The 20,299-nt window shown below is 45.9% G+C and overlaps 1 protein-coding gene across 1 annotated transcript; it reads right to left on the bottom strand.

Annotated features, from left to right (window-relative positions):
* Positions 1-670: 670 nt before the first annotated feature.
* LOC137143331 (olfactory receptor 52B2-like) lies at positions 671-1,609 on the bottom strand. The gene is made up of 2 exons (XM_067533065.1): positions 1,225-1,609; positions 671-1,149 (listed from the first exon to the last, which is right to left on the bottom strand). Exons 1-2 carry the CDS (start codon positions 1,607-1,609, stop codon positions 671-673), a joined length of 864 nt encoding a protein of 287 aa, XP_067389166.1.
* Between the last annotated feature and the right edge of the window lie 18,690 nt (positions 1,610-20,299).

The raw sequence follows: 20,299 nt of genomic DNA, 5'->3' as shown, positions 1-20,299 counted from the left end.
TAGCAGTGCCTGGCGTTCTTCCATCCTTCATCTTTGCATCTGGGATTTTTCTATGGAATGAACTTTTTGTTTATTTTGTCTCCAGTCTGTGTGCAATGTCTGTCCCAAAACGAACTGATAATGGAGGGCGGGTTTCATGGCTTTGTGGGGGACGAAGCAGAGGGGCAAACGCCAAGTGTCTGCTAGTTAAGATTTCAGAGAGATGGATTTGGGAAGACTCAGGACTGAAAGACATTGTTGGGGCTGCTGGATGGCAGAGCTGGGGATCTTGTGAAGGCAGAGAGGGGCAAAAGAGTCAAAGATGGAGGAGAGTGAGGAATGGTGAGAATCAACATACATAGTGTTGGAAAATAGGTCTGAGAGCATATGAGAAATTATCAGCACTGGTGGTCAGGAAGTCACAGAAAGGCCAAGTGACAGGGTATGTGGAGCTGGGGGACGACAGGTAATTCTGAAAGAGATCAGGTGATGGTTAGAGAGATGGAACTTAGCAATGGAGAGGACAGTGCTTGGTGATGGAGGTATAAGACATCAGGTGTGAGGAACTTCTGAAACTGTGAACTTCCTCAAGGCTGATTTCAACGAAATTAGGACAAAGCACCCTTGATTAATGAGGAAACATCCTTTCCCCCTCTTGTCACACAGGTTTAAAGTCAGTGGCTCCAGGCGATCACATTCTGTAGGTGTATTTTCCCATTTTGTCACGAAGCTCTTTGCTTTTGACTCCATAAATGATGGGGTTCAGCACGGGGGGCACAAGGAGATAGAGGTTGGCCAAGAGGATGTGAACGTGGGCAGCGATGCCCTGACCAAACCTGTGTGTCAGGATGGAGAAAAGGGTTATGATACCATTCACCAGTATCACAGAGATGTGGGCTGTGCAGGTGTTGAGGGCTTTCTGGTTGGCTTTCTTGGAGTTGATCCTGAGGACGGCCTTGATGATCATCCCGTAAGACAGGCCAATGAGTGTCAGGTCTAACCCACTGATCACAAATGCTATCACCAGGCCATATGTCTGGTTGACTCTGGTGTCCCCACATGACATCTTCACCACAGCGATGTGCTCGCAGTATGTGTGGGGAATAATGCGGTTGGTGCAAAATGGCAGCCTCCGCAGTAGCAGGGGAAAGGGCAGAACCAAGAGAACAGCTCGTATCAAACACACGAGCCCTAGCTTAGCGATTCGTGCGTTGGTGAGGATGATGGCATATCTCAGAGGGTCACATATGGCAACGTAGCGATCAAAGGCCATTGTCACGAGGATGGCTGAGTGCGTAAGGAAAAGCATGTAAATGAAGAAAAACTGGGTGATGCAACCATCCATGGTGATGTCTTTAAAACCGAACCAAAATATGCACAGTGCCTTTGGCATGACGCAGGTAGACATGCCGATGTCTGTGAGCGCCAACATGCAGAGCAGCAGGTACATGGGCTTGTGCAGGGTCTTCTCTTTGGCGACAACAAACAGAACCATGAAATTTCCCAACAGGCTGATGATGTAGAATATAGAGAAAGGGATGGAAATCCAGATGTGCGCAGCTTCCAGCCCAGGGATGCCATTTAGGATGAACGTTGGTGGGCCGGAGGATGTAAGGTTGAAAGCCTCCATGAGGTGGTTGAGTCACCAATGTCCATCTGAAATGGTTATATTCCTGTGAGGGGAGAGACGCCCAGCAAGGGGTTTACAAACGAGATTACAAGTAACACGGTAAATATTTTCTAGTTTCAACAATCTGGAAAGGCGGGTGAGCAGTGAGGTCGCAACTTTATTCCCCTCTAATCAGCACTGCGGAGGCTACATTTAGTTTTCTGTCCACTTTTGAGCCCCCCACTAAAGGAAGGATGAGGAGAAATTGAAGAGAGTCCAGAGGAGGGTGACAAAATGATTAGGCGGCTGGAGCACATGACTTATGAGGAGAGGCTGAGGGAACCAGGCTTGTTTAGTCTGCGAAGAGAAGAATGAGGGGGGATTTGATAGCAGCCTACTACTACCAGTAAGGGCGTTCCAGGGAGGATGGAGTTAGGCTGTTTTCAGTGGCAGCAGATAAAAGAACTTAGAGGAGTGATATTCAGTTTCAGTGGGGTGGGTCTAGGTTGGATATTAGGAAAAAATTTTCACTAGGAGCGTGGTGAAACACTGGAATGGGTTACCTAGGGAACTGGTGCAATTTCCATCCCTTGAAGTTTTTAATGTGCTGTTTGACAAAGCCTTGGATGGGATGATTTAATTGGGGTTACTCCTGCTTTGAGCAGGGGCTTGGACAAGAAGACATCCTGAGATCCCTTCTAAACCCAATATTTTATGATTCTATGATTTCCACATGACACCAAATTAGTTAGGCCATCATCCAGTCCAGGAGTGTTCTCAGAGGGAGCTAACTAAGCCCGGTGAATGAGGAGCACGATAGGAGATGATGTTCAATGTCAATAAGTGCAATGTAGACGCCTACTAGAGGGAAAAACTTGAACTCCTTCAACACTTTAAAAGGTTTCAATTTAATTGTCTGACATTTGAGGACATTGAGGACATTTGACTAGACGTATCATAGATTTGATCTACAATGAAATTCCTCTTTTGGAAATGAGCCAAGTTTTCCCCATAAAAATACACATTATCATGCAAACTGGGACTTTGTGCTCTGTTACTTCCATTGTTTCTTTTGGTGAGACACATTCTTAAAGACATCTTCCTTTCTCTGAGACAAAAGAAGTACAGTGGTTTCGTTATTCTGGGTTAATTGACAAGCGGAAGCAGAGGCACCCGTCTGCAACTCAGCCCCTTACCCTTCTTACGACTGAATATTGATAATGTTTGCACTTGTTAAAAAAAAATTGGGGGATCGTAAAGAATGAATAGGAGGAGTCACTGATTCACAGCTATCTGGACCAGTGGGCAAACTGGGTCGAAACAAATGATACGTGTTCTAATATAGCTATGAAGAGAACAAAAAAAGGTAGGTGATACTTACACAATAGGGGACTCTGTTGTGGTAAGCAGTGACATTGAACATGATTCGGGACGCATGAAGGGGTAATTAGCTAAACAAGAGCTCCCTGTGTGACCCTGTGACCAAAAGTGTTAACATCATCTTAGCATGATAAACAGGAGAATCTCAAATAGAGGGAGAGAAGTTATTTACCTCTTTCTTTGGCACTGGTGCAACTGCTGCTGAAATGTGTCCAGTTCTGACGCCCGCAATTAAAGCTGGATGTTCATACACTGCAGAGGATTCAGAGAAGGATTCACAAGAATGTTTAAGGATTAGAAATCCTGCCTTACAGTGATAGACTCAAAGTGCTCAATCTATTTAATGTATGTGAAATGGCTAAGGGGTGACTTGATCACAGTCTACAAGTACCCACACAGGGAACAAATATTGAATAATGGGCTTTTTAGGCTAGCTTAGAAAGGTCTAACACCATCCCATGCCTGGAAGTTGAAGTTAGATGAATTCTGACTATAAATAAACCAAGGTTGGATGTTTCTCTATAAGCTCTGCTCTAGGAATTCCTTGGGGCAGGTCTCTGGCCTGTGCTTGGCAGAAGGTCAGACTAGATGGTCACAATGGTGCCTTCTGGCCTGGAGCTCTGTGAACACGTCCCTGCAGCACATACAGGAGTCAGCTGGAGGCATTTTGTTTGCAAGATGGTGCCTGAGCCTAACTGGAGGCTTTTTTCTTTTACTCCTGACAGTGCTGAATTTATTCCCACAGGAAAAGAGTCTCAGTTGACTTTGAAACTTTGAAAATGACACTCTAGGTGTGTTCTTCACAGGTGTGAGGCTTCCCGTGAGCCACTGCATGAAAGAACATTTCAGATAAGAAAAATACTGACATGACCCCTTAAAATCTGCACCTTGAGAATTGCATGTACAACTGTCCCATTAATGGCTAACAGAGCTGGCTAACAAATGATCCCAGAGACTCCCGGATGAACCGTCTGTGTCCCAGTGGCTCACTGTGTCAGCCAGTGGTGAAGGGCTCCTGCACGTAGCAGTCGTATTTACCTAGGCACTGACATGACTGTGCACACTTCTCAGCATGCTCGTTGTTCCTGTGCAGCGGCCCCGAAGTCCCACCCAGTGTGTGTGGGAGCAACAAGAGCAGCAGCACAGCACAGGTGCCTTGGCATCTGCAACTCGGGGTGTGACGTTCCTCACCGGAGAGAAACTGCCACTTTTGTCCCCCTAGGAAAGGGAGCAGGTGGGACGGGGGCACTTCACCTCTGGAGAGGAAGAGTTCTGGGGAGCTTGGGGTGGCTCAGAGGCTGTGGGAGCCACAGGTGACTGGGAAGCCTGGAGAAGACTCTGGCGCCCAGCGTAGTGTTGGAATCAGAGCCGCCTGGGATGGGGATTATCGACAGGATCAGTTCTGATGGGAGACGGAACCAGCTGAAGAGCAAAGATCAATGGGTCTTTCCACTGGGGAAATGCCTGAAGTTGCGTAATTAACATTAAACAAACATTAAAAAAAAACAAAAAACAAAAAAAGAGTAAATGACTAAAAGTTGTGACAGCCAGGGTGGAATTCTGTGACTCGCCAGGGGAAAGAGGCCCTGAGACCTGCCCAGACACGCTTGGAGCCAGGAAAGCTCCCAGCACTGGCCTGGGACCAACAATCAGAAAAAAATTAGAATTTCATCAGTGCTGTCCACCTGTCGTGTACCCCTCATTCCCTACCACCACCTCCCCCAGTGCCACCCGCTTGTCCATGTAGAGGCCCCTCCAACCACCAACATCCCAGTGCTGCCCGCCTGTCTGTGGCCCCACTCCCAGTCCCCCACAAACACCAGCGCTGCCACACAGTGATCCCATTCACCCAGGACCTACACAAGCTGCCGGACACACCACACAGTGACAGCTCGTCAAATATCTACACAGCCTGGGTTAAACTCTGTGTCTTGCTGCACCGGGGAAAGAAGGGATGGAGGAGGAGCATCCTGCAGAGCCTGTCTGGGGGTGAAGGGAACCCCAGCAGCAGCTCAGCGTGTGCAGGGAGGAGAAGAGGGGCAGACCCGAGGGGAGGGGAGAGAGGACGTGGAGACTAAAAGGAGCCAGCGCGAGTAACTCTTCCTCAAAACAACACAAAGCTTTAGCATATTCCTGCCAGTTAGAAACCCAGACACAACTTCCTGATGTTGCTTTTCCATGCTGGCAATTGCTGAAGTTTCCATGAGGCTGTTGTGGGACTGGTCACAGGAGGACGGATGGGCTAGAGTGAGGAATGTGTCTGACACAATCTACTGCAGTGTGTCCACATTACAGATGCCCGTCAGGTCTCGGAAATTGCAGGAGGGCTAGTTACAGCTCTTTGGTGTGTGAATTAGGCAGAATGTCCATTCCCTATTTCACCCTGTTTCAGGACTCCGAGCCACTGTGATCTGAATACTGCACATCCCACCCCCACACACACTGTGTGTGCCTGTGATTCCCCCTGTCAGATTTCCAGTCCTGCCTGGTTTCTTCTGCTTCTCCTTCATGCTTTTATTTTTATTGCATTTTGGTGCTTCTCGTCCTCTACAGAACCAGAGACGCAGGGGAACAGAGAGAGCAGCCCTCTGGCTGAAATAATTTGTCACCCTAATTGTTTTGAACCTCTAAACTGTGAGTTTAAGATTTCAGCTACTCTCCTGTCAGTCCTTCTCTGGTCCAGTTGAGCTCACCCATCCTCAGATGCCACAGAATGACTCCATGTGAAGTCACTCGAGGATCAAGGCCAGTGAAAATCAGGCCTTTTGTTTAAGTCCCTAAATGTGCATTTGCGGTGAAATCCTGGCCCTGATGGGAGTTTTGCCGTAGATAGGAATGGGACCAAGATTTCACCCTTACTGTTGAACTTTAGGCTCCCTGCTGTGAAGATCCTGGCTTTTGGTCCTGCTGCAGCGAGAGCTATTCTGCTCGGGTGCTGAAAGAGTCTGAAGGAAGATCCTCAGTTTAAGTGGCGTCCTGAGACCAAGCATGACAGATGGGGATTTCAAAACATAGGGGCCCTGATTTTGCTCTCAGTGATGCCAGTGTCAATGTGGATTGAGCCACTGAAGGCAGAATGTGAGAGCAGAATCTGGGCAGTCTGTAAAACCCTGTGTGACCCATTCCTTTTCTGAAATCTCAGGTATCAAATGTACCCATTGAAGAGGTTCTGGCTACACTTCTTAACCTGGAAGTAAAGTTTCTGAACTGGTGAACTTGAGCGAACAAGAGAAAAAAAACAAACAGATCAAAAAAAGGGAGCTACAGAGACAGACAGAAGGACACAGTAACAGACAAGGAAATGGTTTTAAAAACAAATATTTGTCTGAACTATTTACAATAAAACCCTAATCTCTATCCTGGAGAATTCGTGCCCAGATTGTTCTTGACTTGAACCTTTCCCAAGCCCTTAGCACTAACTTTATTGCAGAAACAGGAAACTCACCGAAATCCAGCGCAACAGAGAGGAAATCTTCTTACTGTGACCTGAGAATCAGTGTACGAATCTCATGTCTGACACTTCCAATACTGGTCAAGGACCTTTATGATTTTCCAGTATAGTCCCTGCAGACTCTGACGTTGGCCAGGACTTGGGGACAATTCCCTGGAGTCCGTGAGAAGTGGGAAGTGCAGAAACCAGACCCTTGAGAATTTCAACCTAAGAGACTCTCCTGGGAGTGAAGAAATGATTCACTGATAACTGAGGCTCAGATTGTTAGGCCAAACTGAGTCTTGCAGACTTGCTAGAGTTGTCCTGCACTGCTAAAAGACCAGAGAGAAAAGAAGAGCCAAGGGTTAGACGTGCTCATTTATCTCTCAGCATTTCTGTGCTGCTGCTCATTGTCATAGAAACTGAGCACCTCCTGCTACTCCCAGCAGATGAGCCCTGTGCTGAATCCCCAAGACCGTGATGTGCACGTGGACAGGCTCTTGTGCATCCTTGTTTCAGATGTAGGATTTCCACACCGAGTAACAGTCCCTCCCACTCGATGGCCTCTCTGACAGAGGGTAGCACTGATTGCCCCACATTAGTTATAAATCCCTTCGGGAGCAATATCCTGCCATGGGGAAGTGCAGCTTCCTGATCCCCCTTCACTGAGCAGTCATGTACCTTGAAGCCTGTGGACTGATGGCCTTTGTCTCTTTATCCCAGCTAAAGTAGCTGCTCAGACTGTCATTGGGGTAGGGATGGTGCAGGGAAATGTTCAGAGGCTAGTGAGGTGCCCATTGTCCATCCACATTCAATGGGACTCTGCTGCCCACTGCCCTTGTCCCTTCGACAGCCTCTCCCTGGGGTCTAGTGGATCATGCTCTTGTCTGGAGTGAGGGTGCAGTGTGATGCAAAGGTGTGGATTGAAGACCACATTGCAGCTGTCCTGGATTGGGACCTGTGCCAGGAATGCTGCTGAAGAAATTTGTTCCTTCTGCTTGTGATCCCACCCACCAAGCCCTGGAGGTCCCAAGCTGGGAAGATGCCCCTGGGACAAATAGCCACCCTGTATCAGCTGTTGCTTATAAAGAATGGCACAGATTTTAAGGGGATGATTTACAGGGCAGCCTCCTGGTCTGGCTGTGAGCTCTGGATCCGGACATGGCCAGCAGAGGACAGGGAGGTGGGGGCTGTCTGCTGCAGGCAGCCCAGGGTGTGCTGCAGAGCGGTACATGCTCACCCCCCACAAGCAGGGCAGAGAGCACCGCAGCATGTCTCTGGGGTGCTGTCTCCCCCTGAGCTGGCCCTGCTCCTGCTGGGACCCCGGAGTGAGGCAGTTGGCGCGGCAATCTTTACCTGGTTTTTAGCACACTGCTGGACTGCAGCTGTGGTTAATTGTACTGCAATTGGCCTGGAGACTGAGAACCGCTGTTCTAAGAGAACGGCACTTGCTGCTGGAATTGCTGCCTGTGCCTGTCGTCCGGCCGTAGGGAGAGATTTACAGCTGCATTGTTTGTGCATGTCGCCTCCAGGTTGGGCACCCTGCATTTCTTGTTCTGCCTACACCCGGGGGCATGCTGCCTGGCTCCATCTCATCGTGCACGGTTCCCATTCAGGGACCATGATCTTCCCAGTGGGTGGCTGGCACTTATTACTGGTGCCCACATGAGTGTCTGTCTGTCCGCCTTTGAGATAACGTCAGGCTGCGGGGCCTGGGGAGCAGACAGGGCAGTGACTTACCCCCAGTCCATGCCAGCTTATTGACTACAGACCCCACCCTCCTGGGTAGGGTTACCATATTTCAAGTTCCCAAACAGAGGATGCTGCTGGGTGGTTGAAGCCTCAGGAGCGGGAGGTACAGTTTCTATTGTACAGTTTCTTTCTTCTTTTATAAATAAAACAGGTGAAACGGCCTCAAAAATAAATGTAAATCCAATTTTACCTGTACCTGTTTACGTGCAGTCTGTCCTTTCCTACTGTGCTTCTTCCTGTTGTGCCAAGCATATTTCTCTGTAGCGCATAACTGTCTCAGCATTGGCTGATTGCTCATCGAGAAGCCATGAAAATCTTTGCAAGATATGTGTCTGAAGGGGTATTGTACAAGTAGGATCCCTCTCAGTGACTCAGTCAAGATGTTCCTCTAGACTCCCTGGGTATCATTGTCCTAGAAGTTCTCTTTCTTGATTTTCTTCTTTATGTTTAGTGTGTTGAGGTTCTGTATTTGGCTCATGGCTCCATGTGACTCCTCCTGGGGTTCAGGGCGACCTTCCCCTAGATTTAAGATCGTGAGGGTTTTAACCTCTTCACTCTTCTCCTGTATGCTATATTGCAGGCCCTGATGAATCAACATGAGCCTAACCCGGATGCCCCATCTATCTTATCCAAGGTCTCCTAAGAGGCTGTAACTTCATTCAGCGCCTTTCTCTTTCTGAAGAATTGGGCTGAAGCCCATGAAAGCTTATGCTTTCTGAAATGAAATTTGTTAGTCTTTAAATTGCTACAGAACTCTCATAGTTTTTGCTGTAAACAGACTAACATGGCTACCCCTCTGTTACTCTTTCAAGTTGTAGTTGCTAAAGCTTGTAAGCTCTGCCCTTTGTGTCTTCGTAGGCTCACTGCCGTGTTCTTTGGCTCTTCTCAAAATCTGCTCGCTTTGCTCAAAGGAGTGTAGTGCCAGAAACAACCAGAGTTCTGTGGCACTTTAAAGACTAACAAATTTCATTTCAGCAGGCATAAGCTTTCCAGAGACTTAGCTCTCTTCTTCAGAAACAGTTATTGGTAGAGCTCAGAGCATTATATGGCCCATCCCAATACCAATAGATGTGATACTGAGTCATCTCTCATCTCTAGGAAGGTACAGAAGACACGCTTTAGATATGGAATGGGTTCATTTTTGTCTCCAGTTTAAAGGAGAGCCCTAATCCGTATGTTAATTCTTCTGTCATGGCTCCCTCCCTCGCTCTCTGTTCTACATTCTCTGCAGGGTCCGTTTTCCTTTCAAGCACTTTAATTTTCCTCTGTATCCGTGTTCCACATACTGCTCCATGCCTCTTCCTCAGGACTGTAGGAGGCTGAAAAATTTCACACCCTTCTCAAAGACTCTCTCAAGGTCTGGATTATCTGACAGACTTGCCTAATTATGTCACACTGACTTCTGGCAGTCCCCACGAAGTAGAAGTGCCTTTGCTAGGCCATGGTCTTAGAAGTTAGGTGGGTGGGCTCTCCGTTTAGAGAGGCTGGGGAAATCCTGCACTTGAGCACACTTATAATGGAGTCCCTGATCATGTGGTCACTAGAATCTGTCTCCATTTTCCTTCCTGCTCTGACAAGCACAAACTGCCCTTGTTTACCCATGGAGGCAGGGTATGGAAGTTGTGCTGCTCTTGTCAAGACTGGGCATGTTGGCTGTCAGGGAGTCCATCTAAGAAAACGTCCTGTATGTTCATTGCCAAGGTGAAGTGATTCCATTGTGTGGGGAACATCTGGCTAAGTAGCATGGCCCCTGTGTGCCAGATGCACTCTCCTGAGAGCTACCAATGAACTGTTGTCCTGGAAAACCACAGGATGATCCATTTCTGGCTTGTCCCTGCCCTCCTCTGCTCTTAACCACCAGGCACAGGGAGTGGGGCTTACGCCTCGAGACTTATCACAATCTGAGCTGCCTTCTGGTGCATGCCATGTTTTAGCTTCTGAGCACACACAAACATGTGGCACCCGCAGGGCCTCCACATGGGTGGGGAAAGAATACATTTTACTGGACCCGGCGGTACTGGGGTACATTGTATTATTGTGGACTTTTAGATTTATTATTTTCTGATTTCATTTTTTCTAGTTTAAAAAAATTAATTCCATCTTTATGGGGTTTTTAGCCAAATTTCGTTGATCCATTAGCCATTTCAATAGCTTTACTATAAAGGCCTGTCCGTGGATCATACAATGATCCCAGGTTGCTGTAGGGGCCACTTCCTGCAGCCTCGTTACAAGCCGGCTCTGCCATCCTGTCACAGACTGTGCTCCATCTCTGCAGATTCCAAACCAACGTCCCCAGTCAAGATTGTCTGTGTCTCGAACAAAATTTAATAGTTTCTAAAGCTCTTCCCCAGTTGCTCATGTTGGAAGTGGACAGCAAAAGAGAGATTCCTCTTTTAAATCTATGGCTGTAGCAAAGCGAATACACACCAGTAGCTGTGCAGCAGTTGATGTATCTGTGGACTCATCCATCTGAATGGAATAAAATGGGCTCTGACCAACACTTTCTAGGAGCTGCTCTTTTATATCAGTTGGCATCTCCGCAGTGCGGCATGACACTGTGTGGTTAGACACAGCTAGCTGTCTAGCTGTGATGCTGCTTTATCTCCTATTGTCACCGCACACATATCCTTTGCCAAAGCTGCTAAGCCAGACAATATAGGTGAGAAACTTCTATTTCTAGCTGCAATGTGGAAATCCACACGGTAAGAAGCCTCAATAGCCTTCGTGTTAACAGTGCTGTACACTTCAACAACATTTTTTTCCCTATTAACTCATTGAGTTTCCTCTGAATAAACTCTCCGGATTTCGATACGAAGGTGGGGTGTCTTGTTCTGAGATTCCGGGCTGTATATTTTCATTTGCCAGGACTTTGCTGCATTCAGCACCTTGAGGTCTTGGTGCAACAAGATAAAGCCCAGCTTGAAATAAGCTGGGGCTGGCTGGGCCCAGAGCCGTTCCTTCCCCCTGGCTGCCCAGTGTGGGGTTTGTACACCCAATTGCACACCTTCACGTAGCTCCTCAAAATGGCACTTCGCCTTCCTCAAGCACTTCTCTTCTTCTTCAACATTGATTTGCCTGCCCCATTGTCCTGATAACTTACTTGATGAAAATGTGGCTTCTTTGAACTCAGTTTGAAACTAGTTAGTGGCGTTGGGAAGCAATACTGCCGCTTTCCAGGGGTCTGTGTCTTTGGACTGTAGCAGTTTTGAAACACGATTTACTGTTTCCAGAATCTTTCTTAGGTGCACAATGAGAAAAAGAACATGAATATTTTCCACTCATTTCTTTAATGCTGAAGGCTCGTGGCCTTCAACAGCATTTTTGCTCAGAGGAATTATTTCTGTGAGTGCCTCATTATGTCTAAGCACCGAAATCGGAGAGGAAGGAGCGATTCATGATGTTGGCTGATAACCTGTATAGTCAATTGCTTGACCACGCTTTCATTTGTTATGAAATATTTTCAAGAGGCCAGTCATGTTTACTGCTCTAATCCAAAAATAAAATAGTGCAGGAAAAAACATTGATACGATACTAGTCTCCAGGAAGCCATCCCATGCAGTGATGTTATATTCACGTTACGCAGAACGTGTGCTTCCCAAAGTGACACATTTCAGCTTTTATCATTGATGTGATGGTTTCACAAGTTACACATCACTAAAATCCAACCCATCAGTCTATCTCGGTTCCCTAATGGAAGTGGGGGGATGATCCTGCTGTTGTGAGCTTCTGCTTTGCCCCTGTAGAATCCGACAGTGAAAGGATCTGAGTCCTCGCTCTGGCTCCCTTTAACCGGAGGCTGGCCTGGCCTCGAGGGCTCCCCTTCTTCTCTCCACTGTGGGAGAGTCTTTGTGACCCCAACAAGGGGATCCCAGGATTCTTGGGATGCTTGATGCCCACTCTCATTGTGCTCACTCAGGACAGGGACTAGAGTGGCTCTGTCCTCACCGGCCAGGTCCCTGATCCACTGATCACTACATTAAGTTGAAGCCTGATACAACTTGTTAAACAGCAGCTGTAAGAAAAATAAGGAAAAAAAGGGGAAGGTTAAAGGAAAGTAGGAGCTCTTCCCTGTGGACACCGGGACACCCTAACTGGCCGTCTTTGGGGTGAAAGAAAACTTCACAGTCTGTCCCTCACACATCCCAGGCCTCCCTCCTGGGCCCTGGCTGTGCTGCACTGATGCCACGAATAAGACACCTGCTCTGGCGGTGGCCACAGGCCTCAGGTTCTAGCCCGGCCACTGTACGTGTGATAAAGAAGTTCAGCCTTGTAGTTTCTTCCTGTGTCTTTGTCTGTCTGTAAGGGTAGCTTCAGTTTGTCAAATTGAGCAAGAACCTTGCTCACACAGGGACCGATGGAAAGCCACCTAAGGTCATAAAGCTGCAGTATTGTCAGTGGCTTTTTTTCCCCAGCATCGGCCCCCTGTTGGGGTCATGTCTCTCACCCCACCCAACCCCCCCCGAGGCCAGCTGTGATGTTCCCATCTGCAATCTGGAGTGGTATATTGCTGTGTCACCCCAATTCCCCCACTCCTGGGACCATCTTGCACTTGCCTCATTGTGTGAACCCCCACTCCTGGGTCAGCCGACGCCCAGCCACTTGCAAGCCAGAGGTCCCTGACCTAGTGAATGAGTGCTTCTGGCCAGTCACTCATGGGGTTATTCAATGTGTGACCCTAAACGAACATCCCCAGTCCCAGATGCAGCCCTAGGAACTGCTGTTTACAGAGTTCAGTGCTGCCCACTGGATTTTGCAAACTCATTGGTAAGTCTATTTATCAAAGAAATCGATATGCACCAGCTCTGTCACTCTAAGTGAAGTCTCTACACACACCCAAACCCCATGCACTGCTTTAGAGAAAACAAACAAATAAGTTTATCAAGTGCAGACAGATTTTAAGTGATTATAAACCAGAATAACGTGAGTCAGATTGATCAGGAAGAAATAAAGACGGTAAATCGCATTCTAAACTGAACTGAACACTTCAGCCGCCTTGCAGTCCTGGATCGTTAATCTTACCACATAGGCTGGCTGAGCTGAGTCCTTCAGCCAGGCCTCCCCACCCCCATGGGCAGTCTGCCAGTTCCTTGATGTTGCTTCATAGATGGATTACAAGAGAGAGCTCCAGTGACAAAAATCACCTCTGCCTTTAACGTATTTCCTCGTCACCCCCAGGGTCAGGTGTTCTTTACGTCCAGCAATGGGCCTGGTTTCCTCCACTTGAGTCAAATGAACGTCACCTTATCAAGTGCTCAAGCCAGTCCATTGTTCTTGTTTGTATGTCTCTGCGAGGCGTGAACCCTCCGCTTTGTGTTTGCCTGGATCTATCCAACCCATGTGAGACACACATTTGGGAATATTGCTTACCAGAGTTTCATACCTATACATACGACATTGCAGGAAACAAACTACATAACAATAACGTTCAGAATGCCATGAGCATTCCAAAAACACCTTACATGAATGATACACAAACCACAGCACAAGGGGTACAGTGTGTCACACCAGCCTACAAGGCCCTCTTGTCTGGTGACGTCTCCTGCACTGAGCCCTCTGCCCTGGGCCCCGCCTTGGTCTCCTCAGCCGCTCACCACGCTCGGCTGCCGTGTCACTTGTGGCATGGCCGGCACCCGCTATCCCATCTCTGGCCCCACTGCTCCCCGCTGTAGATCAGCCCTGGCTCCCTGTTGGCACAGCTAGTCTGGGTTGCTCCAGCTGCCCGGCTCTGGCTCAGCACTGCTGTTCTGCCTCCTGCACAGCTCTGCCTTCTGGGATGCTTCTCTGGCCCCTCTGGGGCTTCCCTTTGATGAGAACTCGGGGAGACGGGTTTGCAGAGGCTGTTGGCATCACCCTGCAAGGAGTAAGTCGGCTGCTGTAAGCCAGGGTGAGACCAAGATTCTTGTGGGCTGGTTACTGGTGCAGGGCCATGACCCATTACAGCACAGTGTTAAAGCCCCCAACGTTACAAGGCAGATGGGGACAGACCCCTTTATTGGTCTAGATGATACGCAAAATATCTCAGGTTATGTCACTCTGCAGCAGCTAAGGGGGTGCTGTCTGGGAAACACTAAATCCCCTGGATGACAGAGGGCATGAGGAAAACACATGGGCTTATAGACTCTAAAGTCAGATGGGACCAATATGATCATCTAATCTGACATTCTGCACAATGCAGGCCACAGAACCTCCCCCAACCGCTCCTGTAATAGACCCTGACCGATTACTGAGTTATTAAAGTTCTCTAAAATCATGGTTTAATGACTTTCAGGTACAGAGACTCCACCAGCAAGTGAAATGTGCCCCATGCTCAGGAGGAAGGTGGAAAAACCCCCAGAACCTTTGCAAAACTCTTCAGTGAGTACAGGTAACTTGGATTAGATAAGGGAAATTGACTAGTAGAGATGTCGAAAGCCTGAGGTTGCGTCTTTGTTTATTATTCGTGTAACTCGTCTATGTTTGCTTTTCTTTATATTTCATAGACTCGTAGAATCCTAGAAGATTAGGGTTGGAAGGGACCTCAGGAGGTCATTTAGTCCAACCCCCTGCTCAAAGCAGAACCAATCCCAATTAAATCATCCCAGCCAGGGCTTTGTGAAGCCGAACCTTAAAAACCTCTAAGGATGGAGGTTCCATTGCCTCTCTAGGTAACCCATTCCAGTGCTTCAGCACCCTCCTAGTGAAAAACTTTTTCCTTATATCCCACCTAGACCTCCCCCACAGCAACTTGAGACCGTTGCTCCTAGTTCTGTCATTTGCCATCACTGAGAACAGCCTAGCTCCATCCTCCCTGGAACCCTCTTCAGGTAATTCTAGGCTGCTATCAGATCTCTCCTCGTTCGTCTCTTCTGTATAGTAAACACACTCAGTTCCCTCAGCCTCTCCTGGGAGGACAGAGAAGCCAGGCCAGGGAGCTGAGCAGAGCTGAGCCAAGCCGCACTGAAGCTGGATCTGGAGCTGGATCGGGAACCGTCCGGAGCTGGCTGTGATGAATGGCTGGGGAGGCCGAGGAGTGTCCTGTGGGGGTCCAAGTGCAGGGTGATGCCCCAGCCCAGAAGTCGTGTAAGCTGGTCTGGGAGGGGTGTCATGACTTTGATGGGGGCGATACTGGGAGAAGGGTCCTTCCCCCTAGAGCCTGGGGGTGTGGCCACCGCCAGAGAACATGTCCCACCCGCAGCATCCCTGCTGCACAGTGTAGCCTATAGAATTAGCCTGCTTGCTTGCATTATTATTAGAGATATTTTTCTCATATATTTTCATACAATTGTGCTATTAAATAATACAATTATATATTTTATTCAGGTGTAATGCAAAAGTACCTTATAGGCCACATCCTGGATGACAGCTACCGTTAGTATATATATATATATATATTTAACCTTTGGCTTAGATAAGTATCAATGTATAACAGGATAGGACATATATGGTCATAACCTTTACCCTAGACAAGTCAAGAGACATTAAAAGGGGAAGGGGCTGTCCCAATTACGCCCAAGAGACTTTACAAGAACACCACAAAACCCACAATAAGCTAGAAATAACAAAGGTGAGATAAAAGACCACCTGGAAAAGGATGTGGATACGTCAATAATACGTAAAAACCTAGTAGCCAATAAATTATATATACCCCAAAAGTTTGGAGGTGGAAAGACCAAGTATGGGCCTGGAAGGAGGATCCATATTCTTGAGGGTATCAGTAAGATCAAATGCAGCTCATCGGGGCAGTCGACTGTCAGCTATCCTTGCTTAAAGTTTATTTAGTGTTAAGATTCATTCTTTATTTTATGTTCTTAAAGTTGTAATGTTAGTCTTAGCTTACAGCTCTTAGCTTTGAAGCAGTTCTTATTCCATTCAACTCCAACTTGAGAAATTAGACACCTCTTTCAACCAAGTCCAGGAAGGGTGTGAGTATACTAGTTTAAAGCATATCTTAGATATATCTATCAAATAAGTCTTTATATTTAAGATTGTATTAATCCATTATCCATTTGATTATTCATTTTATTGTCTCTATATCAGTCATTTGTTTATTATTTTAATAAATTTATAAAATTATACAAATCCTGGTTATCACTGGAATTCTTCCTGTGTTGTACCCGGTGTCCTTATAAAACTCACCTGAAGCCTGATTTAGGACACGAACCTCATAATCCTTTAATTAGAGCAATTGGCAAACCTATTACCCTATTCAAATAATTAATAACTATAAAATCAGGCTACAGATTGGCACCCCAGATGGGACACCTGGAAAGTACATAGCAGGTAAATTCAAGGTGGTACCAGGTAATTAGAGACCACCAATCAATTTAAGAAAAAAAGAATTTTTAATCAAACTAGGGAGCGAAAGAGTTAAGTTGTTTTCTTTTTATAAACATTTGAGAAGGCTGCTTAAAACGGAAACGTGTGGTTTCCTTGACTGGTTTTTGGCAGCTTTCCCAGAAGTTTCTGTGGTCCTTTATTTCCGTTTTGTTTATTATAGGTATGGCATATGTTTAAGGGTAGCATAATAATTAAAGTGATATGTACATTTAAAGGGGCGTTTGGAGTGAAGAAATATTATTAATCAAAGGTACCATAAATAAATAAAGAATTGCAGTAGCACCAGGGCCCGGTGACCCACACATAGTGGTGGCTGGAAAGTTGAGTTTGCGTTGTTAATAAAAACCGCTAAAGAAGCCGCTGGAAAAGCCGCTAGGAAAGGCCGCTGGAAAAGCCACCGTATCTCTTAAGTCCCAAACAACTTATCCAGTGCTGTGCTCACGATCTGCTTGCTATGAGTTTCCCCAGCCATAGTAATTCAGACTGAGTAAACTACCCTATCGATCAGCTAAAAGTTAGTTATCGAAGGAAGAGAAGGGACTCACCCCCACCCTTTTGGTTTTGGGACTTGTTTTAAGTAACAGAAAATACATATAGTGAGACTAGTCAGGGGTATTATTTCTTTATTACTTCTTGTAATTGAAGGGACGCCTTGGATTGAGAGTTTAAAGAAAATAGTGGTTAACCATAGTATTGTAAGCTAGCAAATAACGTTATATAGTTTGTTTTATTTAGATTGTAAGTAAATTCATTTAAAATGAGTAAAGTAGCAGCTATAGAATTTGTGGGCGTAGCCCGAGGTTCTACTTTGAAGAATTATTTGGAAATGCTTATTATTTGGAAGTGCTTATTATTTTGGAAATTATTTGGAATGCTTTGGAAATATATTAAGAAACACCAAGGGGTTTTAAGACAACTAAAATACAGTAACATAATTTCTGAACAGGTTTTTGATCAGGAGGTAGAACAAAAGTTACTTAGAAAAGCTCAGGAAACTTTAGAAGAGAAAGAAAAAACTAACCGGGAGTTAATAATTCAATTAAATGAAGTTTCAAAGAACCAGTTGGAGTTGGGAAAATTGTTAGAGCAAGGTCGGTATCAAGTGCAGGAAGCAGAGGGGAAAATCAGTAAGTTGGAAGACTCACTAAATGATTATAAATCAGAGCGTGGTCAGTTGTTAGAACAAAATAGTAAGTTGGAAAAGTTTTGTGAGATGTTAGTGAAAGAGAAGATGAATCAGCCCACAAATACTAAAACTTCGGCTGAGAGTTCTTTGAATAGAGTAAGCAGAGGGATAAAAACGGTGGAACCAACAGAGGAAAAACAACTGGCAGAAGCGAGAAAGTTAATTCAATCTGACACAGTACTTTTAAAAGCAAAGTTGGAGGTTGTGTCTCAGCAAGAGGAGTTGAAAAAGGAAGTTAGTGGTAAAGCAGTTGTAAGCGTTCTGTCAGAAGAAAAGGGAAGAAAAGTGGCACAGCAGGAGGAGGAGTCAGACGTCATCTCAAAGGAGGTAACTGGTGATGTACAGGATGAGACAAGGGAAGCAAAAGAGGAGGAGACATCTGCTCCATTAGCATCTGCTATTGTTGGAGAAAAGAATGTGTCTTTAGAATCTGTAATTGTGCAGGGATTGGAAGATGCAGTTTCCCAAGTAACACAAGCAGCTAGTGCCTGTGATATAGTAATTTCTAAATTGCAACAGAGAGTAAGGCAACAGCACAGGGATGTTATCCCTGTACCCCAACCTAATGTTACATTGGCACCATATGATTCAAAAGTTCTAGCACCTTCAGGTGAACATTTGGTATCATTTGAACAATCATTACAAGCACTGCCTAAATCCTTTGAATTTCATGAACCAAGACCAACCTCTTGGTATATGCTAGTATCTCCTGGTGTACCTGTAAAGCACTCAACTATACCTCTTCAGGAACTAGGAAATGTCCTGCGCCAGTGTGGGGAAGCCTTAAATAGGGAATGTAGAACTTCAATGAAAAACTACCCTGATCCACCAGCTACCCCAGAAGAATGTTCAACGAAAGGCTCTAATAGTTCTAATGAAGAGCATACTAATCAGGATAAAAAAACTTCATCTCCCAAATTGGAGAATCAAACCCCAGAAATTATCAGATCAAATTCAAATTCAAATTGTCCTGTGGCATTAGTTACAGATATTAAAACCCTTGATTTGGTGGCTAAGCAAATAGGAATGATGGAGGACAGTTCTGTTGCAGTACATGCACAACATGTACAAGAGAAGACAAAAGTGTTTGGGTTACCGAGAGAAGACTGGGTTAAACTCCTCCAGCTCACAGTAAATCGAGCTTTGTGGAGTACATTACCCCCTGAATATAGAGTAGGTGAGAAATCTTTTAAGGAAACAGTAGCCTTATTGGAATATAATCAACACCCAGGACAAGCTGAAGTAGCTATCCTATCGAATTTAAAGCAAAAACCCAATGAATCTCCACATCAATTTCATCTTCGGTTAAGTGCAGCTTGGCACAGTTATATGAGAGAGGACATAGATGGGCCACAATATGTTAGTTTATTAATCAACAGTTCTCTCCCACAGTTGCAGAAAAAGGTTAACATGCATGTCAATGATGACACTTCCTTGAAGGATGCATTGGCCTTATTGGCTAAAGCACATTCTCAGGGAGGCCTTAAGTTAGGTCAGCGTGGGCTCCCTGTTGCAACGCTTCAGGAGCCACACACCAATCCCACAGTAAAAATTGAGGGACCTGTGAGGACATCACCTCAAGGAATCCGCCAAGATGTTCCTAAATTCCCTGAAAACAAACGTTGGCAAAATAATTCTAACCCATGGAATAATCCTGGATCTTCGAGTGGGCGTGCCCCTCGACAGGATTATACGTTTGGACCCCGTGTGGGGCTCCGGAATCGTGTTTCTTTCTTTTCAGACACAGCTAAGAACCAATAACGATCGCAGAAATTCAGATCACCGCCCTGTCAAAGTGAAGATGTGGTCATGCCAATGCTAAAAGCGATGCAACAAACTTTGGAGGAACAACACCAGGATGTCCGAAAACTTTGGACAAGTCTAACTGAGCTAATATTGGAAAGCTAAGGCCCAGTACACTCAAATCGTCCTGTGGCCTCCATTAACTCATTTTCTTCTCTCCCATGGACAGTTTCCCCTGTTAGAAGGTTAGTTGCACCTGAGGAGATGGCTGGAGAACCGTGAACAACTTGTCTGCAGAATATTTGGCATGACGCCATTAGGCCCCAAATAAAGTGATAGTCCCTTTAAACAAGGATGCAAGCGGAAGACCCACATTATCTGCAGTAGTAGGGGCCACTACATAAAGTTATTATAGCTACTGCGGCAGCAATGCTAATTGCACTATTCATGTATAATAATTAAAATTATTCTTCTCCTCTGTCTTCAAGACAGACAAAAGTGCTATCAACTTTTGCAAATAACCGGGTCATAACAATATTATTTAAACCTATCAAAATACAAATAGGTCACATGCAAAGAATTCACATCTTTGCCCTAATGAAATTGGCAACCCCCCCCAAAAATAAATAAATAAATAAAAATAGTTTACTAGCATCCAATTTCCTATACAAACAAAAAGTGTTCTTGATTTGATTAATCAGTTGTTATATTTTACAGAACAGGCAATTGACAACCCACCAGTGACCATGCTTGAATGTGGCATGGTGTCTCCAGAGGAGAAATCAGAACCAGAAGGCTACAACATGAAAAAAATAGTGGCTAAACACGCAGACCAACCTAAGTTACAAGTTCTGCTCTGCGAACATGCATTTGCTACACACAAATATAATTGTGGATGCATAGC

The sequence above is a fragment of the Emydura macquarii genome, unplaced genomic scaffold (assembly GCF_026122565.2).
Source record: "Emydura macquarii macquarii isolate MOO-44397 ecotype Brisbane River unplaced genomic scaffold, CSIRO-AGI_Emac_v2 contig_3321, whole genome shotgun sequence".
In the NCBI taxonomy this organism is placed as follows: Eukaryota; Metazoa; Chordata; order Testudines; family Chelidae; genus Emydura; species Emydura macquarii.
The sequence above is the reverse complement of the archived record's forward strand: the minus strand, read 5'-3'. Positions and strand labels throughout refer to the sequence as shown.

Excerpts from the sequence above, each read along its gene's own strand:
- LOC137143331 (XM_067533065.1), bottom strand. The coding sequence starts at position 1,609 with ATGGAGGCTTTCAACCTTACATCCTCCGGCCCACCAACGTTCATCCTA. Across the intron at positions 1,150-1,224 it reads TGATCGCTACGTTGCCATAT|CTGTTCTCTTGGTTCTGCCC; the intron begins GTGACCCTCTGA and ends GTTTGATACGAG.